The sequence below is a fragment of the Heteronotia binoei genome, chromosome 11, assembly GCF_032191835.1.
Source record: "Heteronotia binoei isolate CCM8104 ecotype False Entrance Well chromosome 11, APGP_CSIRO_Hbin_v1, whole genome shotgun sequence".
In the NCBI taxonomy this organism is placed as follows: Eukaryota; Metazoa; Chordata; class Lepidosauria; order Squamata; family Gekkonidae; genus Heteronotia; species Heteronotia binoei.
Window position 1 is genome coordinate 43,451,942 of NC_083233.1, and position 26,320 is coordinate 43,478,261.

Here is a 26,320-nt window from a genome sequence, read left to right on the forward strand (position 1 = left end):
GTGAAATTTGGGAGTGGGCTATTTTTCCTGTGTCTCCAGTTTTGTGACCAAGATACACAGAATAATTATGAGCACTTTGTCTTCTCTGCAATTTGCATGTGTGTTTGAGGTAGAAAAATGGGAAGCAATTTTTTTTTAAAAAATCTAAGGCTTCTTTTCTGTTTCCAGTCCCAGTGTCAAGAGCTGAGGAAGAGAAAACAACTTGAGCTCCAGATCCTTTCTGAGTCCATTCAGGGATGGGAAGGCGAAGAAATAAAATCCATGGGCCCTGTCATTTATATGTCACAAGTCATGGTCCAGTATGGAGCAAGTGAGGTAAGAGAGGCAAGTCTTACTGTCACAAGCCATTGTAGACTAGACCCTTTGCTCACCATCTTCTCTTCTCTTGTTTAAGGACAAGTTGTCAAAGGACAGCACCAAGTTCACGTGTGTTATTTTTCCCAGTTAGAAGGCATCCAGTGCTATTTTCATGGTGTTTTAAAGTAATACACACAGGCTGAATTATTGGCTGGGTGTTGGATGAATGGATGACTAAATCTGTGAAAAAGTTTTTGCTTTCTTATGCAGTGCTTGGAGTTGCAGGTTCCAGCCTTTCCAGAACTATCTAGCTCTGTATTGTCTATGCTGACTGACCACATGACTGAAGCAAAGAAAGGTCTTTCTGAACTCTGGCTGTTGTTTAACTGGAGATGTTAGAGATTGAACCCAGAAACTTCCCCATGCATGGTAGAGCATTTTGTGAAAGCTACCTGGTCTAAAATGTGAAATTTTGTTTTCTTGTTTTTGTTTGTTTTCTTGTTTCCTCTTGTTTTCAGGAGCGAGAAGAGAGATACTTTATGCTGTTTTCAAACATTCTGCTGATGCTCTCGGCCAGTCCTCGGATGAGTGGCTTCATCTATCAGGTGAGTGGAGGCTGCGTGGAACTCCAGGGAAATGGAAACCAAGCTCATAATAGTTTTGCATACAAAATAGCTACCAAAGCTATTTTTCTATGTTTTTATTTATTTATGAATTTCAGGAGTTATACCGTCTTTCCAGTACAAGACTGCTAAGAAAAAAATTGCTATAATACCAAAAAAGTAAACTGATAAATCTTTAAAAACTTGTGGGTTTTTTTGAAAAAACACACAATAAAACAATGAACAAAAACACAATGAAAAGGTAATGAAAAGCACAGCAGTAAGGATTCTGAAAAACATTTACCCATCAGAAGCTAAAACAATAGAAGCAGTAATAAAAAGCAGTAAAGCCCAGGCATCTGAAGTCTGAGATCAAAATGAAAATAGATGAAAGATGTGGTGCATTTATATTAATACTAAATAAGGAGTAGTTGAATTGCGGCAAGTTGACCCATGCAGCAGGCGGTTGTAGAAGCAGATCAGTAGATAAACTCTTTCTAGAACTGTAACCAGCAGCATTGCCTAGGAATGACAAAATCTTTAAAACTTCTACCTGTACATTTATTAACTGGTGAGTGGAAGATATTAAATCAGTGATTGCAAATATTGCAAAATCTTAAGTTTGCTGGAAATAACTTCCTTTTCTGTGGGGGTAGGGGAAACTGCCTTTAACAGGAATGGTGGTGACAAAACTTGAAGATATGGATGGAAATGAACGTGCTTTCGAAATTGGAGGTCAGTATTGCTACCAGTGGCCGTTACATGTACGTGGTGTGGGATATACCACTTCAGTGGGAAGGGCAGGATATAAGTCTAAATATAAATAAATAAATAAATATCTTTGTTAGCACAAATGGGCAGATATGGTAGGAATATCATCTTGATGGTTGCTCCAGAAGGAAGTCCTGGCATGATTCATTAGAGATGGCAACAGGTTAATCAACAAGGGGATTTATTAGCAGTAATACATATATATATTTTATTTATCAAGCATTAACAAACACGAAGGGCTGTACAAGGAACAAACTGCAGCCCCTGCCCATTGTTACAGAGGATTGGTCCACTAGTGACTATGATGTTATCTCCAAACCAATGATGTTATCCCCAAACACTGTGAGATTGGTTTATGATATTGCTTACGCAATGTATTGGCACTTTCACAAGAGATGGTTCAGTTATGTGTGTGTGTTTTTTCCAGTTTCCCACATATGTGCAGCAATGACTAGCCAAGCCACATTATACATATTCAAATATTAGTGTCTGTGGGCAGTTAGGCACACAAACCACACACCCCACCTCCCCCACACACACAGCAACCTGAGGAGGAAGGTCTTGATACTGTACTTTTGTGTGGCCAGATATGGCAACTCACAATGCTAATTTGCCTGCCTTTCATTATCCGCCTGCTCAGAGCAACATGGAAAACCAGCATCTGCCAGATCATTTAAATTTAGCGACTTGGAGGGCAGAGTGACCATCCACATTTAAAAATGGTTATTTTCCATTTTATGTGCTGCATTTAACCATGTTCAAAGGGAGGAATATAATGTCAGAAAAGGCATTTATTTATGCTACCTGTAAAAGCATCCTACATCTTTCTTTTTTAGCAAGTTCTTTGTAAGTTTTATGGGTTTTTTAAAAAATTGTATACTGTTCATTTCCATCTCATAGGAACTATGATAGACCGGATCACGGTACACTGTAACAGCAGCCACGATCTGCATGAATGGCTGGACCATTTGCAAAGGCCGACAAGAGGAGGAGCTTCAAGTGGCACCCTGTCCAAGACACACTCTTGGAGTTCTCACTCGGTAAGTTTATCAGATTGGTCATGCTGTATTTACAGCAGTGTAGAGCACTTTCCTCTTTTGTAAACTCTAGAATGGAACAACATCTTCAGAACATCAGAAGAGCCCTGCTGGAACAGATCAAATGTCCTTCCAGTCCAGCATCTTGTCCCCAGATTCCTTCGGGAAGGCCACCAGTAGAGGACAGTACAGAGGCCAAAGACTGTCTTTGAAAGGAGGCCCTGCTGGTGGACCTTCTGATGGCACCCGGGGTTTGGCCACTGTGTGACACAGAGCGTTGGACCAGATGGGCCATTGGCCTAGTCTGACATGGCCTCTCTTATGTTCTTATGCCTTGCCAGTAACTGGAACTTAGAGATAGAGAGTTTATGAAGTCCTATGAGATGGCAGTCAAAGCCGCAAAGAAAACATACTTTGCGGCTAAGATTGCATCTGCAATTTTGCGCCCGGCACAATTGTTCAATACAATTCGGACCCTTACAACGCTGCCACAAGGCAGACCAAATTCTAACAAATTGGCGATCGGCTGTGAGGCTTTTGCGAATTTTTTTGCGGATAAGATCGCGTTGCTCCACCGCGACTTCCCTGCCATATTAGAGACAGTTTGCGAACCTGAGGCTCCGTGCCTGTCTTCAGATTGTGTTCTGGATGGCTTTGGTGCTCTCAGCCTGGAGGAAGTTGACAGGACCCTCTTATCTGCACACCCAACAACTTGCAATCTGGACCTGTGCCCCTCCTGGCTTATTAAAACCTGCCAGAGGGAGCTTAGATATCCTGTACGGGATATCATAAATAGATCCCTAGCGAAAGGGCATTTTCCAACCCCGCTTAAAAAGGCGGTGGTCCGCCCCTCTTAAAAAAAACAATGTTAGACCCGGCCAAATTGGCGCATTATTGGCCGGTCTCGAATTTGCCCTTCTTGGGCAAACTTATCGAGAGATCAGTGGCGTTTCAGCTACAGAGTTTCCTGGAGGATGCTTCCGTTCTTGATCCCCATCAGTCTGGCTTTTGCCTGGGCCATGGGATGGAGACAGTGTTGGTTGCCCAGGTGAATGACCTTCAACGGCATCTGGATCGAGGCGGCTTGGCGGTACTGATGCTGTTAGACCTATCAGCAGTGTTCGATATGGTCGACCATCAGTTGCTGACTTGCCACCTCGCCAACGTGGGGATTCAGGGGCTGGCCTTACAATGGCTTTCCTCTTTCCTTGATGGTCGGGGACAAAGGGTGGCGATTGGGGGTGAACTGTCCCGGAGACACACGCTTGATTGCGGAGTGCCTCAAGGGGCGGTGCTTTCCCCGATGTTGTTTAACATCTACATGCGCCCCCCTTGCCCAGATTGCCCGAAGGTATGGGTTGGGTTGTCATCAGCGTACTATCTACTTATGGATGGCCGGCCTGCCTGTGCCCCAGAAAATTTGGACCGGGCATTACAGGCCGTGGCTAGGTGGCTCAGGCTGAGTGGATTGAAGCTGAATCCGGCGAAGACAGAGGTCCTTTGCTTGGATCGTCATGGCCCAGGAGGGGAAATCCCCCTGCCAGTTTTTGATGGTGCGCCACTGACAGCGGCGCACAAGGTCAAGAGTCTGGGGGTACTATTGGAACCTTCCCTAACAATGGAGGCTCAGATAGCAGCCACTGCCAAGTTCGCATTTTTTCATCTTAGGCAGGCGAGGCAGCTTGCCCCTTTCCTGGAGCACGACGATCTAGCAATGGTGATTCATGCCACAGTCACCTCGAGGTTGGACTACTGTAATGCCCTCTACATGGGGCTGCCCCTGTGCCGAACCCGGAAGTTGCAGTTAGTGCAGAATGCCGCCGCCCGGCTGTTATTAGGGCTCCCAAGGTGGGAGCACATTTGGCCGGGGCTCCGGGATCTGCACCGGCTGCCAATAATATACCGAGTCCGGTACAAGGTGCTGGTTATTACCATTAAAGCCCTATATGGCCTAGGACCTGTCTACCTTAGGGACCGTCTCTCCCCACATGTTCCCCAGAGAGTACTGAGATCGAGCTCTCAAAATCTGCTTGCAATCCCCGGGCCAAAGGAGGCTCGTTGGAAATCCACCAGGGACAGGGCCTTTTCAGTAACGGCTCCTTGCTGGTGGAACCAGCTGCCGGAAGAGGTGAGGGCCCTGCGGGACCTTGGGCAGTTCCGCAGGGCCTGTAAGACAGCCCTCTTCCAGCTGGCCTATAACTAACTGACATTGGAAACTTTATGGAAGGTTGTAGTGTAGCGCTTTGGCAGGTCGTTTGTTCTATATGTTTTACTATTTTATTGTTTTAAATTGTTGCAAACTGATGTATTTTAAAACCAAACTCTATGTTAGATTTTATATGTTGTAAGCTGCCCTGAGCCGCTTCGGTTGGAAGGGCAGGATATAAACTGAAACAAACAGATATACTGCCTCTGAATATGGAGGTTCTCCCACAGAATGGCTGCCACAGGTTACCTTCAGTGCCACAGTGAAGATCCTTGTGCTGTGGTGGCAGCTACTGCCAAAGCAACAGTTTAAAAAATCTGCACACTCAATCAAAACTCCAATGGCCATTGAGAAGCCTTGCTGGGCAAAAGCTCCACCTGGCCCCACCCACTTTCTAAAAACACTTAGCAGATACCAAGAAAGTGGCCAGTGGGTATCATGGCACCCATGGGCAGCATGTTGGGGGGCCCAATTGTAGACCACTGTAAAAGGGCAGGCATGTTTGCTCACAGATGGAAGAGCTTTTTCCCCTCATGTGGCTTTTTGTTAGTGAATGGCCCACCTTGGTCTCACAACCTCATATGGATGCAGCCAGAAAGGGTGGGAGGTATGGAATAAGCCTATGAAACCAGTCAGCCTCAGCCTTTTCTGGTTTCCTCACAACGTCATATTTCCTTAGACCTTCAGCTCTACTGGACAAGCTCGTGGCCCTTTGGAGCCACCAAAGATCCTCAAGCCCTGGACCTTAAGTTGCCTCAGACCTGCCCCTCCCCTCCGGCCATCAGTGGCTCTCAGCTATAAAGAGGTAATGTTCACAAAGCATTGTCATGAATCAGAATCTTTTAATTGTTTATTTTATTCTACAGCAGAATGCAGAGGGTTTGCCACTTGTCTGTGTGCCCAGAGGCTGAATTTACCTATCTGGCAACAAGACAGGAATGTTCGCAAAGCCATTTTGGGCATCTGTGGCTTGCCACACTGTCTATAAAGGCACCCCAGGAACCAGCTGAGAAGGAGCATTAGCTGCTCTGGCTCCTGGATTGGAACTGGATGGAGAGGAGTGGACCAGAGGGGACCCTCTCACCTCCTTGTGTCACCTGATCTCCACTGACCCAAGGAGGTGCAGTAACATTTTACAGCCTCTAGTCTAAAGTGGCAGCACTGCAGTTCAGCCAAGATCAAACCTGTAGTTTCCTCCATGGATAAGTTTTACTGGTGGTCCAGTAGACCCCTGGGCCCCACCACCAGAGTTGCAGGGTTGATAACTCCAGTACCCTGCAGATACTTGAGCCTGAACAAAGACATGGATGTCTCCCACCCCTAAAAAGGCATCTTGGGGTTCTGGAAAATGCTTTCGGGTTTTTAATTCACAAGTCTTAAATAAATGATCTGTAGTCATGCCATTAATACACAGAATAATATCAATGCTGGATTGCCCTGGACCATAAAGCTATGTAATGGTTTTAAAAGTCATGAAAGTTAATGCATAAGAAATACATACTGGGTCTTCCTTGCTTTCCCTCCCCTTCAAATGCATGGTTAATCTCTCCTTTCTCTCTCCATCTCCCTCCCTCCCCCCCCTCCTCCCCACTGGCCACTGAGAAGCAGACTTCTAAGAATTCTGCATATAGCAGAATCTTCAATGTTAAGCCTCTGATCTGTATCACCGTGAAGGAAAAGAATTTGCTTTCCACCACCCACCGACTCATACAAAAGATGACATTTTTTCAGTTTCCAGTGTTGTTGTTGCTTACTGTTCTGGAAACCCAGTTTAGTGTGGGGATAGTAAATTGATCTTCCACTTTTGGACACAAATCGCTTTAACCTTGTAGCACAACAATATGCAATTTAAACTCACAGGAAATGGGGTGGGAGAGGGGGAGGGCATCATGACTTGCAACGTACCGGAAACTTATGTCATAGCCTGTAACCGACTGTGAGTACAAAATCCACTGTTACTTCTTTTCAATGAATCTTTTTTAAAAAATGACTCATTTTTTCACAGAGCTAGATTAAAACCCACTGCTTAGTTGACTGTGTGTCATCCCGCTCATCTCTTGCACTACAGGCGTACTGGTGTCCGTACACCTGATGCTAATCAGAGAGGTGGGGGAAAACAAACTTATTTTTTACTCCCAAAACTTCTTACATGTTGCATAACTCTGAAAAAGAGTGTTGTTTGTTAATAATAGTGTAATGTACTGTGTTCCGAGACGTTTAGAAGGCAACATGCTTTATTGGCAAGTACATCACAAAGAGAACATGGCGGGGCCAGGTCCCTGATTATATACATCTCCAGGAACAACCCCCTGACCTGGCCAGGTCCAATCTTGGCCAGTTAAACTTCCCACCACAGATCTTCATAGGTGGAGTGCATTTTCATTCTTACGTCTGGCAACCCACTGTTTTCCACTGGTCACCTCTACACGCTATGTTGTAAATTCAGGGACCGAACTCCTCACAACACTCCTCCCCCCCTAGTTCAAGAAACATAGTCTTTCAAATAAGCCGGTGGCCTTCATTCCCTGCTCGACCTCCTAGGTTCGATCTGGGGGACCGGAGCGGCTGCTGTAGCTGCAGGGGCTGCTGGTTCCTCATTGTGGGGCGAAGCCAGAAGAGTGCTGTCCGGTGCCTGCAGCCGCTCCGGGGGCTCCCCTTGCACCCCACCTGAAGCTTCTCCACCGGCAGGGCCGGCAAGGCCGGCACCAGCTGGGTGGCTTCTGGTGGCGTTACCGCTATCACCCCGCTACCCACTTCCCCCAGCTCTGCCGATTCTTCCAACAAGGTGTGACGGCGCAGCTGATCTATGTGTCTCCGGAGGAGCTGGTCCCCTTCTGATGAGACCTCGTAAAAGCGGGACCCGATGTCCCGCAGCACCCGGGCTGGTAACCAGCCCGCTTGCAAAGTTCTTTGCGTAGACCAGATCCCCTGGAAAGAACCCCCTAGTAGCTTCTCTTGTCTCAGGGGAGCTGCGGAGGTCTGGGGCCCGGTCAGGATGCAACCTATCTAGCTTAGTGGTTATCCTCCTGCCCATGAGCAGCTCTGGAGGGCTTAAACTGGTGACTGGTTTGGGGGTGATTCGGTTCCCAAAACAGAAGGCTCCCAGGCAGTGGTTCCAATCCCCCTGCACTATGCAACCCAGGGCCTCCTTGGTGGTGTACACCATTCACTCTGCTTGGCCATTGGTGACTGGATGAAAGGGAACAGACCGTATGTGCCAGATGAGGTACCTATTCAGGAACTCCTGGAAGTCCCGGGAGGTAAAAGCGGTACCGTTGTCCGTGACTAAGGTCTCAGGGATGCCTTGGGTGCAAAAGACCCTCTGTAGGACTCTGACTGCGGCCGCGGTGGAGGTTGAAGCTACGGGAATCACCTCCAACCACTTCATGTAGGCGTCCACTAGGATAAAGAATATTTGGCCCTGGTATGGCCCCGCAAAGTCTAGGTGTAGCCAGGACCACGGCACACGATTGGACCCCCAGCGGTGGACGCGGGCACTGGGCGGATCTGGCCGGGATTCTTGGCGGGGTTGGCACCTTCTAACCCACCCCTCTACCTCTTCATCCATCCCCGGCCACCATACATAACTACGTGCCAGGGCCTTCATACGCACTATCCCCGGGTGCGTCTCGTGCGAGGCTTCGAGCACTTGCTTCCGAAGTGGTGGGGGGGAACCACCACCCTGCTACCCCAGAGAATGCACCCCTTGTGCATGGACAGTTCATCCCAGTGGGATGCAAATGGCCTGAAATAAGCGTCCAGTTTGCCTGTGGGCCACCCCCTCCCCACCCAGTCCAAAACATGTGCAAGGATGCTGTCTCTGCCCATGGCCCAAGCTACCTCAGCGGCGTGGAGGGGCGTCTCCATTAGAGTCTTCAGTAGCATCACGTGGTGGGCAGGGGCCAGGTTGGGGTCCATCGAGGGCAGTGGAAGGCGACTGAGGGCGTCTGCGTGTCCCATTGCTTTGCCGGGGGCGGGTGGGGCGGGTGGACTAGCTTATAAGTGTATGAATTGAGAAACTGGTTCTACCGCAGGATGTGCTGTGACAAGATTTGTGGCGTCTGGCGGTCCGGGGCGAGGAGGCCGAACAGTGGCTTGTGGTCCATGGCAATCATGAAATGCCTCTGCCATACTGGTAGTCGTTGAATTTGTACACACCCGCCATGCTTGCCAACGCCTCCTTGTCGATTTGGGCATAGTTACGCTCTGCGGGGGTTAGGATCTGAAATAGGCCACGGGGACTTCCCTCCCATCTGGAAGTTGGTGACTCAGGACAGCGCCCACCCCATACGGGGAAGCATCGCAGGCTAGAATCACTAGAAGGGACTCATCAAAATGGTGGAGCACAGCATTGGAAACCAGGATGTCCTTGATCGCCTGAAAACAGCGGCCTGCTTTTTTCCCCAGATCCATGGGGCGTGCTTATCGAGGAGCCTATGTAGGGGTTCTGCGAGGGCGGCTTTGTGGGGCAAGAAAGAATGATAAAAGTTCAAGAGTCCCAAGAAACTTTGTAACTCCGCCTTGCACGTGGGGGCTGAGGCATGGACTATTGCCCTGGTCTTGTCGGGCATATTCTCACGGCGTCCACTGGAAACCCCAAGAACTCCACCCTCAGCACCCCGAGAGAGCACTTCTCCTGCTTCACCTTGAGTCCCGCAGTCTGGAAACGGCAGAGTACCTCTCGCAGACGGCAGCTGAACTCCTCGGTGTCCAGGGCGGCAATCAAAATATCATCAAAAAAAGGGTTGTACTCTGGGAATCCCTTTGAGGAGAAAGTCCATTATGCTCTGAAAGATTCCCAGAGCCACGCTAACCCCAAATTGTAACCGCCGCACCTTGAAAGCTCCCCTGTGTGTCATTATTGTTTAGGCCTCGGTCATCACGGTGTCCACTGGGAGCTGCTGGTAAGCTTGGGCCAGGTCCAGCTTCCCAAAAACCTTAGAGTCAGCCAAGGATGCGAGGACGTGGCTGACCACTGGGACGGGGTACAGGTTGTCTAGAGTGCTTTATTTATTGTGCATTTATAGTCTGCGCGTATGTGCATGTCCCCATTTGGCTTCACCGGAGTGACTATGGGGGTCTCCCATGCAGTGTAGGATACCGGCTCTAGCACTCCCTGGGCCACGAGGCAGTCCAGCTCCGCTTTGATTTTTGGTTTTAAAACAAATGGAACCTGTCTGGCCTTCAGTCTTATTTGTCTCACGTGGGGTCGAGCTGTAAGGTGATGGGAGGCCCCTTGTAGCACCACAGGGTCCCATCAAATACCTCTGGGAATTCCCAGCGCACATTTTCAAAATTGTGCGTTTGTATCTGCTGCCCCCCGACTATTTGTATGCCCAGAGGTCTGAACCAGGCCAGAACCAATAATGTGGTGAGCTGGCGCATGAGCACGAGTATGTCCAGTGCACCCTTAAAGTTATTGAACTCTACCCTCACAGTGGCCCGTCCCAAAATCCGTACGGGGTTTTTCTGGAAGTCCTGCAGTATGAAATCAGTAGGTCGCAACAGGGGCTGGCCGTGGGGGCAGAGTTTTCTTAGGGACTTCTCTGAGATTATGGAGATGGAAGATCCCGAGTCCAGCTCCATTATGCAGGGAGCACCCTCGATTTGGACTGACACCTTGACCTTATCGGGGGTATCCAGGGGCAAATTCATTACCTGGATGCTGGTTGATGTGGTCATGTGAGCGTCAGTCCAATCATGGTGCATGGACTGGCACCTGCGGTTGGTCTTGGCCCTGCAAGCACGTGTTTTGTGGCCCACTTTTCTACAGTTCCTACAATCAGCATTGCGGTAGGGGCAGTCCTGTCGCTGGTGTGGGTCTCCACAGCTGGCACACTTTGTGCTGGTGGGCCTCTCTGTAGCTCGCAGCTGGGTGGAAGATTTTGGCCCGTTTCCTGGTTGGCGGTGGAGTTGGTGTGCCTCTTCCTCCTCATGGTCGCCCAACGCCATCGCCTCGTGGTGAACGGCTTCCGCCCAAGGGCTGGAGTGAGCCTTGGCAGCTCTCTCAAATGCGGTGGCTTCATTGAAGCCGAGTTGGAGGGTCAGCTCATCTTTTGCAAAAAGCTTTTGCTATAGCCTTTCGTCCCAGAGGCCCCAGACAAATCAATCCCGCAGGGTTTCCTCCAGCTGCAGTTTCCAGCGATTTGGTGGAGAGCGGCCAGGTAGACGGCAGCCATCTCTCCCGCCTCCTGATCCCTCTTGTGGAACAGGAATCGGCGGGCGATGATGGATGGCTGGGGCAAGAAATGCCCGGTCAGGAGTTTGACTACCTCCTTGTAAATTTTCGTGGTGACTTTTGTGGGGGCAGAGAGACCTTTGGCAATCTCGAATGTGGCATCCCCACAGACACTCAGGAGCACGTCTCGCTTCCGGCTGTCATCCATAATCATGTTCGCCCGTAGGTAACAGTTGACACACTCTGCGTAGATCTCCCACCTTTCGAGTTTAGCAGGGTCGATCTCTGCAATGTGGCCTGTCATCCTGCTCGGGGGTTGCCATGGTGGCAGCGGCGGGTGCTCCAGCAGCGGTGGTTGCTCCGGTGGCGGCGGGTGCTTCTGCCCCTCTGGGCTGCGTGCCTTCTTCGGCTCCAGCCAGGTCGGTGATTTCCCGATGGGGGGAACTAGCTGCCTGCGGACCTGGCTAGCATCCCACCTTCGTCACCAGTGTAATGTACTGTGTTCCGAGATGTTTAGAAGGCAACATGCTTTATTGGTGAGTACATCACAAAGAGAACATGGCGGGGCCAGGTCCCCGATTATATACATCTCCCGGAACAACCCCCTTATCTGGCCAGGTCCAATCCTGGCCAGTTAAACTTCCTGCCACAGATCTTCATAGGCAGAGAGCATTTTCGCCCTTACGTCCGGCGACCTGCAGTTTTCCACTGGTCATCTCTGTGCACATGCACTCACACTGTTGTAAATTCAGGGACCGAATTGCAAGACACAACAAATAAAGAGCAACCATGCATCGTCAAGCGGTCTGTTTCCAGTGCTAAAGCTCCTTTTCCACATCCTTTTAGTGTAAAGATTTATACCCTGTCTTGCGATTGCTTGGACTTCAAGGTGGCTTACCATTGATCACAAGAGTACAGAGAAAATAGCCCTTGACTCATCTCTTGTTGAGAGACACTGGCAGCTTCTGACATTAAGCTTTTCCCTGCTGTCCAGCATTTCTGCAGCTGTCTTGACGGGCCCCAGTGATGCTGTCCAGGAAGGGAACTGCCAGCCACCACTGGCAATGAAGATCTCTAAAGTTTTAACAGTCCCAGGTATGGCTGGATAGCACAAGAAGCGGACACCCCACTGAAGAGTAGCAGGTTTGGGTCTGGCAAGGGCCTGGATGGGAGACCTCCTTGAATCCTCTGTATGTGTATTGCCTTAAATCCCATGGTGGGAGAACAGTATAGGATATGAAAGTAGCTAATAATAACAGTAAGAGCCCCATCATGCAGAATGGTAAGCTGCAGTATTGCAGTCCAAGCTCTGCTCACGACCTGAGTTTGATCCTGGTGGAAGCTGGGTTCAAGTAGCCGGCTCAAGGTTGGCTCAGCCTTCCATCCTTCCGAGGTTGGTAAAATGACATTCAGCTTGCTGGGGGGGAAGTGGCTGGGGAAGGCAATGGCAAACCACCCTGTAAAAAAGTCTGCTATGAAAATGCTGTGATGTGATGTCACTCCAGAGTCGGAAACGACTGGTGCTTGCGTAGGGGACTACCTTTACCTTTTAATAATAACAGTGACTAGCACTGCCTACCCAGCCCAGATGGAATTTGGGGCATCTAAGAGAAATGGTGGGGAAACTTGATATCCAGCCTTTCTCTAACTCTCCGGGGTTCCTGCCATCCTGAAATGTATCCCAGTTCAAGATCCAGAGTAAGCTAAACCTTGCAGTTTCAGTGGAACATTTCAGTCTACAGGAAATACTGGAAGCAAGCAGTTTGTGCATCAGACCTAAGAGATTGTATGTGGTTGGTTGGATTTGGGGTTAATTAGATGCATGGAAATAAACGAGTCATCAGCTTATTTCCTTGAATGAGTTATTGGTTCATTCCTCTAAAGGGAATTTGGAATTTTAAAATGTGGTAATCAATGGGAGAGGGCTTAGGAGACATTTATTTTAAGGCTGCTTTCTTTTTTGCATTGTGGGGGAATTTCACACCTTGATGTGCTGAGTGTGTTTGTACTTGGGAAACCCCAGAATCTTGCCTACATGCTCGTTGCACCTTCTCCTTTCTCTTTAAATTGGATCATTGGGCCTATCCTAGTTTGAATCTGTACAAGATTGCACAGCCAGGCTTTCATGAGTACAGACCACAATCAAGCCTTATATTCCAGCCAGTCTGAGTGAAATCCTTCAACTTCCAAACATGGTGAACCCACTTGGTTGCGATGGTCACTTCAGATGGGAAGGGAGCTAGAAACATATTGCCAGTTTGGACTGAAACTCTTCAGCCTTGGAGGACTTGGACAGAGGTGGTAGAGCTCTGTCCTTTCACCCACCAAAAACTTTAACACTAGTGCTTGATATGCACATCTCCATTGCCACTGCCACCCATTCCAGTCCCAGTACATGTAAAGGTTTCTGCCAAGTGGAGTTGTTTGCTGCCATCTTCATAGAGCACATGAAGGGGCCAGGGGGAGTCCTTGTGAAATAAATACATAAGGAAAACCAGGCATGGAGTTTTGTCTTTACAGTAGGAGATGAAGTGGAGTGTGCCCTTCTGTTTTTAGGTACCAGTTTCTCATGTCCATCTTTTTTTTCTTTGTATATTCACTGCAGCGGATGTCCTACATCTTAAAGGTAAGGATAAAAAATATCTCTGTGGCTTACTCAGTGGTGGTAGGGCTATGCTTGACCAGGGCTTTTTTGTAGCAAAAGTCCAGTAGGAACTCATTTGCATATTAGGCCACACCCCCTGGCATCACTATTGTTTCTCATAGGACTTTTAAGTAGAAAAAACCTAGCAAGAGTTCATTTGCATATTAGGCCACACACCCCTGACAGCCAGCCAGAACTGCGTTCCTGTGTTTTCCTGCTCAAAAAAAGCCCTATGCTTGACTAAACACATGTGGGTTTCCCTTCTCTGTGGCATTCTGCCTGGTGTCACTGTGCATTTGTCATATTTGCTGGTGCTGTGCATAGCTGCTGGTTTGTTTTATAATAACTCAGTTCTGTGCATGTTTACTCACAGTTTTTCCACATCTAGTTTTTTGATGCGCTCAGCTTCTTAGCTGCATGGGTTTTTCCCCCTCCCTTACAGGCAGCATTATTTGCTCACTGTTGCTCTTCTGTTCTCCCCACCCAAGTTTCACCCAAGCTTTTGCAGACCACCTCAAAGGTTTGAAAAACAAAGTGGAGGAAACAGGAGAACAATGACCATCAGGGAATGATATTGCCTGTAAGAGAGGGAGGGAAACCGATGTCGTTAAGAAGCTGAGCTGTGGCAAAAACCCAGTGTGGAAAACTTTCAATGACTGCAGTGTGAATTGCTTCTAAAGTGTGCGTAGGATGGCAGCTTTATGCTGTTGCTGAATTCTGCAAAGTGAAAGTGGTCCAACCTAGTACATCTGTCAGTCTGTGGATCCAGGATTGCTGTGCATAATGCATATTGCCATCCTAAGCAGAGCTGACTTCAGTGGGTTTAGAAGGGTATAATTCTCTTTAGGGTGGCTCTTGTTAGTCTCTTGCATTGCACGCTTTTGCTGCTTGCTCATTGCATGCTGTTTGTTTACTGCGTGCACTTATCAAGCAAGGACAACCGTTTAATTTTAGTTATTTATAGTTTTGTTGCTCTCTTAGGTTGCTTCCGTGCAAGAACACATTTGCTCTGCTCAGTGATTTTTTTTCTGCAGTCAGCTGCAAGCGGAATTAAAGCTGTGATTCCACAAAGTACATTTCCCACAAAAATCCAGCAGTGCCAGTCCTCATGTTAGGGAAGGCCCTGCTGTAGGTTTACTCAGAAACAAATCTCATTCAGCAAATGTCCCTCTTAGCTTTGTGATGGCCCCAAAAGCAGTCATTTCTGCTTTGCTTTGTTTCTTTGCCAGTCACTCCCTACCCACTTACGGTCCTGGATGATCCTCCTTTCATCTGCCTGCAGTATGCCTTATCAGCTCTATTGTTTTTTTCTTTGCAGCTAAATGGAATCACTCATTCTTTATTGTTTTATTGTAATTGCACAATCATGGAAGTACAATTATAAAAATAAAAAGAAATGAAAAATAGAAATAGTTTTGGCTGTAATCCTTCCCCATGAACCAGAACTGATCTTTTAAGGATCGATTCAAGAATGCTGCAGTTGCTAAAAATTGACAGGAGGTTACTCGTTAAGTAGAATAGCAGAACTGCTTATGAAACAAAAGAGCAATATGTGCTGAATAATTTTAATAACTCTTCACCAGTTCACAGTAACCATGCTGGCACTGCAATTGTACATTCAGTAAAATATATTGCCACAAATTGAGTCTGAGGGGGAAAAGGGAGGGACCACAAAAAACATTAGGAGCCCCATAGCACAGAGTGGTAGTACTGCAGTCCAAGCTCTGCTCATGACCTGAGTTCGATCCTGGTGGAAGTTGGGTTCAGGTAGCTGGCTCAAGGTTGACTCAGCCTTCCATCCTTCTGAGGTCAGTAAATTAGTACCTAGCTTGCTGGGGGTAAAGTGTAAATGACTGGGGAAGGCAATGGCAAGCCACCCCATAACACAAAAAAGTCTGCCCAGAAAATGTCATGAAGTGATGTCACCCCATGGGTCGGTAATGACTCGGTGCTTGCACAGGGGACTACCTTTACCTTTTTACAAAAAAAACAGGGCCTTTTTTTTGAACAGGAATGCACAGGAACACAGTTCTGGCTGGCTTGGCATCAGGGGGTGTATGGCTTAATATGCAAATGAATTCCTGCTGGGCTTTTTCTACAAAAAAGCCCTGTGTGAAACAATGGTGATGGGATGTGTGGCCTAATATGCAAATGAGTTCCTGTTGGGCTCTTCCTACCAAAAAATCCCTACAAAAAACATTTGGAATGCTATGGGTTGGTACTGGTAGCATTATCTTCTAGACTCTCTGGGGAAACTGGGTGAATAAATAAAGTCAGTTCCAAACAAAACCGCTAGTATGGAAGCATCTCTAGTCAAGGAGGAGAGTGTGAACTATCTGAAGCGATGGCAGCCTTGTGTTGCCTCCCCTGCCACTGTCTTGTTACTAACATATTTGGGTGCCAATTCTAAAATAATTAATTTTTTTGGCATGTGGTTGCAAGGTGTGCTTATGTACAGATAGGCTCAGCTTAATTGGCCTGGATCATATCCTAAGCCTTTTAATAACTGGGACAACCAGAACAATCCAGATTCCTTCTGTCATGTCTTGAGTAGTGATTCAACAGACAGGGTGACCCTGGATGTTGAATTCAGCTCCATGAATATCTTAACTTCTGTTTCATGTTCAGCAGTGCAAGAGTTAAGTCTGCCTAGGTGTGCACTGATTCTGTGGCATATTGATGACATTCAGTTTGATCCAGAGTTTTAGAGTCTTCAAATCACCTGCCACTGTTCCACTTTAATTATTTTCTTTTTACATTCAAGCGTTTCAATTGGAGAGGGGGGGGGGTGTCTCTGATCAGCGGGCAGGAATACCAGTGCTTAGTTAAATGTATACAATTGCTTGGAAATCGTGTCAACACTGCAAAAACAATACAGATTTAAATCACTAGATGAGGCAAGCAATGATATGTAAAAATTTCAAGTGCTGTCAGTTCTCATGCAAATTACTGCACCTTGTGGTGGCTTTTGGAGGAGTCTTTTAAAATGCAGGAAAACTTTTACAATACAAGTTTGCAACACCCTAGAGAAAAGACCAGACCAAAGCTAGTCTCGAGAAAAATGCTTTTGTGGCATCATCGAAACCCATCTCACTGAAACAAATTTAAATACCTCGGGAAGCAACGATGCGAAACAATTATGGGAATGTTATGTAATGTAAAAGGTGAGTTTACAATGCGGAGATAGAGATAGAGAGTCGCAAACTGCCAGTGTAAAAACACCCGACAAGATCAAGTTATAGACTAGGAACTTCCTGAGTCAGATTTTGCCTCAGCCATAAACTTAGCCAAGCCACTGTCTCTTAGCCTCAGGACTTCACACTCTGCAGTGTGAGTGTGATCATATTGACCTACCTTGCAGGGCTGCTGTCATGGTTTGTGAAACAGTGTAAGTGAATTGCTTTGGATGATCTAAAGCCAAGTATGTTTTTTAAATTACAATTGTAAAGTTGAGTAAATGCCCTTACAGGATTCCAGCAAGAGTCCAAAGACAATGAAGAAGTTCCTTCCTAAAAGGAAAACTGAGAGGAAAGCTTCTGATGAGGAATTTGTTATTAGGAAAAGTAAGTTGACTGTGTGGTTCTGAATATGCAATTATTTTTTAAATGCAGTCTAAGTCTCTAGTGAAATAATAGGAAACACGGTAAACTGGCCAGATAATTGGTTTGTCTAGTTCATGTTTGTCTACTGAAGACATAAAATGAGCCCTGCTGGATTAGAGTGAAGGACCATCTACTCTAGTATGCTTTCCAGCCTGGTGGATAGCCAGAGAAGCAAAAAATACAGCCATAGAGGCCAAAGCCTCCCTATTTACCCTGTACCAGCTGGCCCTCAGAGATTGACATGGAAGTTTGATTTAGCCCCCATGGCTAATCACCATTAGTAGATTATCCTCTGTAAATTTATCTAATCTCTTTTTAATGCTATCTAACCTAGTAGCTATCACAGTTTGGCAGTGAGTTCCAAAGTCTTCTTTTTGTTTGTCCTCAGTCTATTTCCATAAGCTTCATTGGGTGCTCCACCAAGTTCCAGTATTTTTGAGAGAGACTTAAAAAGTTGTCTTTGTCCAATTTTTCCACTTTCTGCATGACTTTATACACTTCTGCCGTGTCTGCTGTGAGGGTCATCAGTTCCTCAGTGTCTCAGGCAAAGAATGACCTTTTTCCATTAAATGTAATGTGAGATCCTTTAAGTCATTTGTTAGGAGGGCCTGATCTGACACAAATGGGACTTTGTGGGGCGGGGCCATGTGTGTCATAAAATGTAATGTGAGGTAGCAGAGATATAAACATTATAAAGGACACAGACAAACACAATTAAAGATATTATTTTAACTTAAAATACAAACATGTTTAAAACTCTTGTAATATTTTGTTTAAAATGGAAAGGATGTGGAATAGTGGGATTTGGCAATGAAATTTTTTAAAATAAAACATCAAGAAAAGGCACAAAGATCACAGCAGAAACTAAAAAATATAAAATGCTCTGAGCCTGGAAAAACAATGAAACGGCATTGCAAGTAGGGTTGCCAAGTCCCTCTGTCCAGAAGTGACATCAGTGACGTCATTGTGCCGGGGGTGACACACGCTGACGGGGCTCTTCGGGGCGGGGATCCCCCTGACAGCCTGCTCCCTGCCAGCAGGTTGGGGCCCTCCAGGGTGGGGAATCCCCTGCCCCTGGCAGGAGCTTGGCAGCCCTAATTGCAAGCTTCTCCCCCTTTTACTGTGGGTTCCCAGTTTAGAGTACTCACTAGGTCAGGTCCATTCAGTAGAGACAAGCTAGCTCAAAGCATGAACCCTTTATTTGCAAGGTCACAACTCCAGGAAGCATAAGCTTCAGCTGACTATAGGAACACTGAAAATGAAACTAATATCCACTCCATTGAAACACACTGCAGCACAGACAAAGTTGCAAGGAAAACATGGAATGGATTTTCCATTCTGGTCTCTGGATCTTATCTACCTGGACAAAGAGACCTTAATGAAAATCCATTCCATATTTTCTTTGCAGCTTTGCTTCCTGCTGCAATCGTCAAGACATGGCAGAAGCAGCTGAGAACTTTGTCAGCCTCAGAGCTTCAAAGGGTGAGGAGGGGAAGGGGGGAGAAAAGAGCCCCACAGGCCTTATTAAAGCCCTAGGTGGGCCAGTTCTGGCTCGTGGGCTGGACATTTGTCACCCCCTACTTTACGCAGATGCCAAAGACTGAACCTGGATTGTTTTATATGTGAAGCTAATGCTCTACCACTGAGCTACAGCTCTTTTTGATATAAAATTGCATTTTACCAAAACAAAAGGAAAAAAGTAAAATTCCTTGGAATTCTGCATGCAATGCTAAATGCTGCCTTGGTATTCAAAATTGTAAAAGGTTTTTAATTGTATTAATTTCTTAAATATATATATATTAAAAACAGGGCATATGAATTCTCCTATTGCTTTTGTGTTCAAATACTAGAAGGCTGAAACAGGTTCACATTTTATTGAAAGAAACCTGAACATTCAGGAGAGGCTTAGAATATCAGAGGGAGCCAGAGGGACTATGTCCCTGCAAGCCCTTCCCCCCCAGTGCTCCTTACATATAGTGACAGACAAAACACTCTCTCATTACAATCTCCCATGCTCCCTTTGGTCATTCTGTAGGGCTCTCTTGCAGGTGTCTACCCCAGAATGGCTTGGTTAACTGTCTCCAGGGGAAGCGCCTGCTCAGTTGTGGCCCCTGTTCTATGGAATGAACTCTCAGATGACACCCACGCCCTGTCAGACTTGCTTTGTTTCCACAGGGCATGCAAGGCTGAATTGTTTAGGTTGGCCTTTGGAGTGTAATCTACATGTTTGGGTTGTTAGTGATATGGTTCTAGCCACATATTTTAACAGTTTGACATTTTAATGTATTTGTATTATCTCTTTTATGTTATTTACGGTAACCTTATTTATATGGTTTTATTGTCGTAAGTTGCCATGACCCCCAGAGGGTGAGTGGCAACTAAAAATCCAATAAATCAATAAACCCCATAGTCACTTACTATCCTGGATGGTTCAGTAAGCTGACTTGCTGATCCTGAACCATGGAGATTCTGCTTTGAGTCCCTGACTCAGGACTAAAGAGGTGGAAAGTTTAAAATCCCCTCCCAGTGATTAACATGAGGCACAATCCACAGGGAAATTGCACAGTGCAAGTTCAGTGAAACAGGTACAGAGACTTGCACTAAGGCAGTATCATGCTGTTTTGCTGGTCTTGTTTGTTAATGACAGTTGGTCTCTTTTCTGGTGGATTTTGCACTGGAAATCAACAGATCTGCCTGTCGCTCATTGTGTCTCCCACCAAATCTGTCTGGAAATGGGGGACTGTAGTTTAAGACTTTGGTATCATCAGTAAGTTAAATACCAAAGTTCTCATTCTTTAATGTAAGTTAAGTGCTGCTTTAAGTAGTACATTTATTTTATACTGCCCTGCTCAGGGTGGGTTAAACCTAGGTTTTTCCAGTCCTAATCTTACTCTGTAACCATTCCGCCTGTGACTCTTTAAGAAGCCCCTAATAAATCTGTTTACTTCATTTACAGTCCACATTTCTCACTGAGACCTGAGGTGGGTTATAACTAAAAGCCAGTGCAGTAGGAAAATTAGAGAACATTGCACTAAAAGCACAGTATAATATAGAGGGTAAAGCAGGAATTACAAAATTGTAGACCCGTACAGTGAAACTTTATATGCACTCAACAGTGTTATAAGCAGAGAACAATACAATAAACATAGCATAAAGACTACCTTAAATTCCTCTTGCATTGACCTTTCTTTGCACTATTTGGCAGGTACTGCTGCATTGGAAGAAGATGCCCAGATCCTGAAAGTGATTGAGGCCTATTGCACAGGAGCTGGCTTTCAGCAAACCCTCGGTTCAGGTTTGTAGCTCCCAGACATGTCTTTGATCACAAGGGTACTAGGTGATCTCTGGAGCAGAATCAAGCAAGTCACATCAGGCCCGCTTTTGAATATGTGCACCATAGTATTTTGAAGAGCAGTGAGATGCAGCTATCTGGTAGTTTCATTTGTGGCTGTTTTTCTTGCTTGCAACAAGAGTATGTGAGTGGGAGGCATCCTGTGCTACTCAGGTTGCAAACATCTGAAGCTCCTTTCTACTTGGTCAGGTCACTGGTTCACCTGGGCAAGACTTGTCTACTTTGGTAGCCTTCATGATCTTCAAGCCAATATGCTACATAAAACTCACTAATGTTTTTACCTTGTGTGTTCTCCCTCTCTCTGTCTGAAGAGATAAGATGCAGAGGACACCTGAGCTTTTCAAGAGTTGTATCGAAGCTGTACCTACCATCAAATGGCCCTGCCTTCCATTGTAGCTTCTCAATTTCTAACTGTTGCTGGGATATCTCCCTCCCCCCGGACTAGAAAATTTTAACAAAGGAATGGTTGTAGTGATACTGTTAGAACCCATCTCAAGCTGAGGTATGGCCCATTATGGGTCCTGAACTGCCAGGGCAAACCATTGCTGGATGCTGGTGGTTCTCCATCACCATGGGCAAAGGTTTTGGCTTGGCCTTGCAACTTAGGGTTGCCAAGTCCTCTTTATCCCGGAGCGGGGGACTATGGTACCTATTGTACCATAGAGTTTCCCCCTCCCAAATGGCTAGAGCGTCTGGGAAAACTATAGAGTTTTCACAGAAACGCCTAGAGTGGCTGCTGCGCACCATCACCGATGCGATGACGTCACTTCTGGGTGATGTCATTGTCCCGGTGACGTAGGGGGAGGTTCCCCTCGCTGGCCCAATGTGGACAAAATAAGGGCCTTACCATTTTTTAAACAAGTAAAAAAGAATATCATCAACCCTCTTAGATAATTAAACAGGCCTCTGAGCTAGTGTCCAGCAGCCGTGAGGGGAACAGGGCAGTTAAGCAAGCACAGAAGAGAACAGGACACCATTTTAAACCCTCTCCTTTCCCAACCCGGCATGAGCAAATGGATGCCAGTCTCAGAATGAGAATTCATCTTTGTGTATCCGGTCCAAAACTACTGCTTTAATCAGCTACGCATTTCAGTAATAGCAACTTCCTGAGAAAAACACCGTCTTCTGAAGCTGCAGAAACAAATTTGTTGGTGGTATTGAGATGACAAACACAGCCAGAGTGTTGCCAGCTGAAGACATGGTTAAACAGGGGAGGGCTAGGCAGTGGTTTCCTTATCCAGAGTTTCTCCATTTTTTACAAGCATCTGGGATATTTAAGCAAGGCTTTTTTCTCTAGGGGAACATGATGGAACAGACTTCTGGAACCTCTTTGTAGAAACAAAATTCTCAAATGATGCTTAAAAGTTCATGAGGGGCACCCTTGTGTTTCTCCTTCATTTCCTTCTTGAGAGTTCTGGTGCCCCTTTTTCCAGAAAAAAAGCCCTGTGTTTAAGCATTTTTCAAACTGTATATTCTTGAAGAGAGAGACCCTTATTTTGTGTTGCTCTGGTTCTAGAATGTTTATAGCACTGCTGTTTTTTTCTTGGTGTGTGTACCAGAAAGATTTCTCCCTGATTAGTCAGCTCTTGTCAATAGGTTCCCGGAAAGACTCCGTCCCCCAAGTCCTGCTTCCCGAAGAAGAAAAAATAATTATTGAGGAAACACGAAGCAATGGTCAGACCATCACAGAGGAGAAGTGAGTGAATCTAGGATGTGTGTGGGGAACTGGTCTCTGAGGCGGTCACAGAATCAAAACCCTGCCATAAACTCCCAAAGAGCTGAGATAAATGCTAGAAAGTTAAAACTTTGCCTCCCACCCCACTTTTAGAACAGTTGCTTCCAACCTACACTTTATCAAATGCTTCCTTTCCACATTAACACATTGCCTGATGGAACCCCTGTACAACTGCCGCAAAACTCCAAGCGTAGTACCAAAGATTCTGGGATACATATCTGGATTATTCTATGTCGTCTTTCTGTGCTCTCCATCCCACTATTCTGTCATCTCATTCAGCCACATTTATAGGCTGGGGGGCGATTTAGGAAATAACAGATCCAGGATTTTTAAAAATGGTATTTCTTTATACAACAAGATAGTTAGCTTGTAGAACTCACTACTACAGGATGTAGCAATGGCCACTAACAGAGGGCCAGACTAAACAATATGGTGTCCCCAGGGCTGCCACCCCCATTTTACTGGTCTGCACTGTGGCATAGGGGGAAGAGGAGCTCCTGTCACTCCCACACACACTGTTTAGTGGTTTGTGAGTTAGCTTGGACCAAGGAGACTTGAATTTCCATCCTCAGTGACGTCATGAAGCTCACTGGCACTCCAATCCATTACTTTCAGATCTACTCAAGCCCATAACCACAGAGCGGGGGGGGGGGGGGTAGAGATTTGAACATATATGGACATATGAAGCTGCCTTCTACTGAATCAGACCCTCGGTCCATCAAAGTCAGTATTGTCTACTCAGACTGGCAGCGGCTTTCCAGGGTCATAGCTGAGGTTTTCATGCCTACTTGCCTGGACCCTTTTTAGTTGGAGATTCCAGGGATTGAACTTGGGACCTTCTGCTTACCAAGCAGATGCTCTACCACTGAGCCACCGTCCCTGCTCATTTGGGGGCAATGCCACAGATTAGTTCCAGCCCTCCCAGCAGGAAAAAGATCATTATATGTGTGTGTGTGTTTAAATGTAAGATGTGCACGGGGGTTCCAGAATTATCTCAGACAGTCAGAGAAGCTTCAGTCTCATTTTCTTTTTTCCTGGAAAATAAATAGGTTTTTAAAAATGCAAAATAACATAAAATTGCAAAATGCAAAAAACAGGGAATCAGAGATCCTCCCACCTCCCCAACATGAGTCACGAAGCTGGTGGGAATGGCAATCTTCTTCTACCTTGAAGCTGAGTCCTCTTTTTCTTCTGCTGGCTGCAGGCAGGGGAATGTTCTGCCAGCAGCTTCCAACTCTCTTATTTCTCTCTCTCTGGCTCTTTTCCCTGGCTCCCCAACCTCACAGGATTTTCCAACCCCCTGCTATTCAGAGTTTTCTGGCTACACCCCTGGCTTCACCTGCTTCCCAGGGTTGTTGAGATGGAGCAATCCCATCCATATATGCCACTTTGAGCTTCACAGAAAAAAGGGGGAGGATAGAAACATGAGGAATGAATGAACAGCAATCCCCAGCCTCATATACATAGTAGCAAAGTGTGTAAATGAGCTGCTATGCTTCTTGATGTAAATTCTTAGCTAAGACTTCCTGCTTGATTTTTAGAAGCCTTGTGGATACTGTCTACGCGCTGAAGGATGAGGTCAAGGAACTAAAGCAGGTATGCAGAAGGACTCTCTATGCCAGTGCTGTTTTGAGGGTGTGCACAATGTGAGATCAGGCAAAGAATAAATTCCAGGTTTTGGGCCCCTTACATAAGCCTGTAGAGTATGTGAGCGTAGCTTGCTGAAAGGGTGGAGGGGAGGCCTGAGCCAACAGAGGCCCATAATCCAGGAGCCTGTCTTTTTAAAAAGCCCTGCATAGCCCACAGTGCTCAGACATCTTTGAGAGGAGGCTGAGGAGAACCATAGATCAGCTGCCTGAGCTTCACTCCACATACCATCTTTTAAAGAAATGAATTCTACCCGCAGCTTATTCTTCTTGGTTGTGTTTCTTCGAGAACTCTGATATTTCTTTTTGATCTCTTTTTTGGAACTGTGTGAAAAATCTTTTTAATAACCTTTGGAAATTAGCTGCCATCAGGTAGAAGTCTTCTTTTTACTGTTGCTCTGAGCTGGTTTCATTACCAGGCATTTATAGCGCTCCATGCTGCAGCCCTTAAGGTAGACAGGTGTTGTTCCCATATTTCAGATAGGAAGCTGAGAGAAAGTGGTCACTAGCTTAGTGAACATGTGGCAGAGGCAGGGCCGGCTCACCCACTAGGCAAACTAGGCGGTTGCCTAGGGCACCGAGAGTCCGGGGGTAGCAAATTGGGCTCTCCCCTCCCCCCTCCGGTGCTCCAGGCAAGCGCTTAGTTTGCCTCCCTCCCCCCTTCCTGCTGCTGCCGTGGCCACTGATAGCCCCCTCTGGGCCGCCACCGCCCTCCTGCCGCCCTCCCGCCGCCTTCCCCCCACCACCACCCCCAGCACTCCAATCGCCTGCCGGCTGCTGCTGCAGCGGCGGCACTGCATTCTCTCCCTTCCCCCTGCTCACTGCGGCTAAAAGTAAGAGGAGAAAATTCAAACCTGCCGCAGAGGAGAAAATTCAAACGTGCAGCCCTTCAAATCAGAGCTCTGTCTTTGAGCCACTCCCCCTGCCCCCAACACTGAATTGCTTTGTATGGTTTTCTTTGGGGAGATGTACAATCTGTGGGGGGGGGGGGAATAGTTTAAAGTTGGTCTAGAATCCTGGAAATGAATAGGGTATTAATATTCTCTCCTCTGGCCCTTCCATCCCTCCTCACTGCAGGAGAATAAAAGGATGAAGCAATGCTTGGAAGAAGAGTTGAAGTCCAGGAAAGATTTGGAGAAATTAGTCCGGAGGCTGTTAAAGCAAACAGATGAATGTGTTCGGGAAGAAGCCAGCCGCAGGTCTTCGGTCCTGGCTTGATGTCTGAACTGTGCTGCGGGCAGCTTGCATGCGACTTCAGGTATTCTGGCAAGGTTGAACTCTGATTCCTCTTGCTCCTTATGTTGGATTTTGGCTTGGTTTGGTTTTTAATTGCAAACAAGAAAAGAAAGATGACAGCTCTATTAACCCCTCTCCCCCTCCAGTAGGTTAGATTTTACAAGTCACAGTCAACCACATTTCTTCTGTGAAGGTTGAGCTTTGGCCTGTGAATCACAGTAACTCTTCTGCAAACTCCCAATACCTCACTGTACCGTCTTCTTGGAATATGGATTTTGCAAACAAGCAGTAGCCGTCCAGAAGAAGTTTGCTGAGCAGAAACTTCAGAGGAAATGCAAACACTTATTTCTTCCTCATTTTTTTTTCTTTTCAAATGCCTGTTAATTTATTTGTATTGGAGGAAAAAAATGGTTTCAGGAACTGCAATCAGGTTTAAAAAACCAAAGGTGATGTGCACTTCTTTTTTTTTGGGGGGGGGGGGGGAGGAGATAAGCAGGAAAACAGGTTACGTTTTCCCCACCCAATGCTGATTTTTTTTTTGTTCACACTTGAGAAAGAGAGAGAGAGAGAGCACACAGCAATACAGTGACTTCCCGTGTGGCCTTTCTATGGGTGCAAATGTGCAATAGGTAATGCAGCATGTTGCATTTATTTCTTGCTGGAAGAGGGCTGATTTGGAGGTGCCCTAATTAGCACACAGGGAGATTGCACTGATCCCTCAGCACTGCTTTCAAGCATCAGCAAGCTGAACTTCCCTCGTGTTTGTGTGTCCTTTGGAATTTTGGTCCTCTCTTGTGTTTTCACTAGCAAAATGTGGGGCAAGCATGCACAAATTGTGACCTACTAAGCCATCCATCAAGCTACATATGAAGGCCCACAAAGAGGTGTGATTCAGCCTCTCAGCTTGGCTGCTTATCAGGGGCTGCAAAAGCATGCATGCGAGCATGTGTGCATCATGCACCGGGCTGCATTTCCATGTGGCAGGACACAAACTGCTCAACCCAGGGTAGAAGG

General features: G+C 46.5%; 1 protein-coding gene across 2 annotated transcripts in view; it reads left to right on the plus strand.

The window, feature by feature from the left end:
- Positions 1-25,382, plus strand: part of ARHGEF6 (Rac/Cdc42 guanine nucleotide exchange factor 6) — a 61,663-nt gene extending 36,281 nt beyond the window's left edge. For both annotated transcript variants that reach the window (XM_060249264.1, XM_060249265.1), the window contains 11 exons: positions 169-315; positions 816-902; positions 1,556-1,634; positions 2,571-2,710; positions 5,593-5,718; positions 13,697-13,717; positions 17,205-17,298; positions 20,543-20,632; positions 22,286-22,385; positions 23,966-24,020; positions 25,148-25,382. In XM_060249264.1, the coding sequence (XP_060105247.1) occupies positions 169-315; positions 816-902; positions 1,556-1,634; positions 2,571-2,710; positions 5,593-5,718; positions 13,697-13,717; positions 17,205-17,298; positions 20,543-20,632; positions 22,286-22,385; positions 23,966-24,020; positions 25,148-25,288 (1,080 nt within the window). In that variant the 3' untranslated portion in view covers positions 25,289-25,382. The remainder of the gene's footprint in view (positions 1-168; positions 316-815; positions 903-1,555; positions 1,635-2,570; positions 2,711-5,592; positions 5,719-13,696; positions 13,718-17,204; positions 17,299-20,542; positions 20,633-22,285; positions 22,386-23,965; positions 24,021-25,147) is intronic.
- The last annotated feature ends 938 nt before the right edge of the window (positions 25,383-26,320 follow it).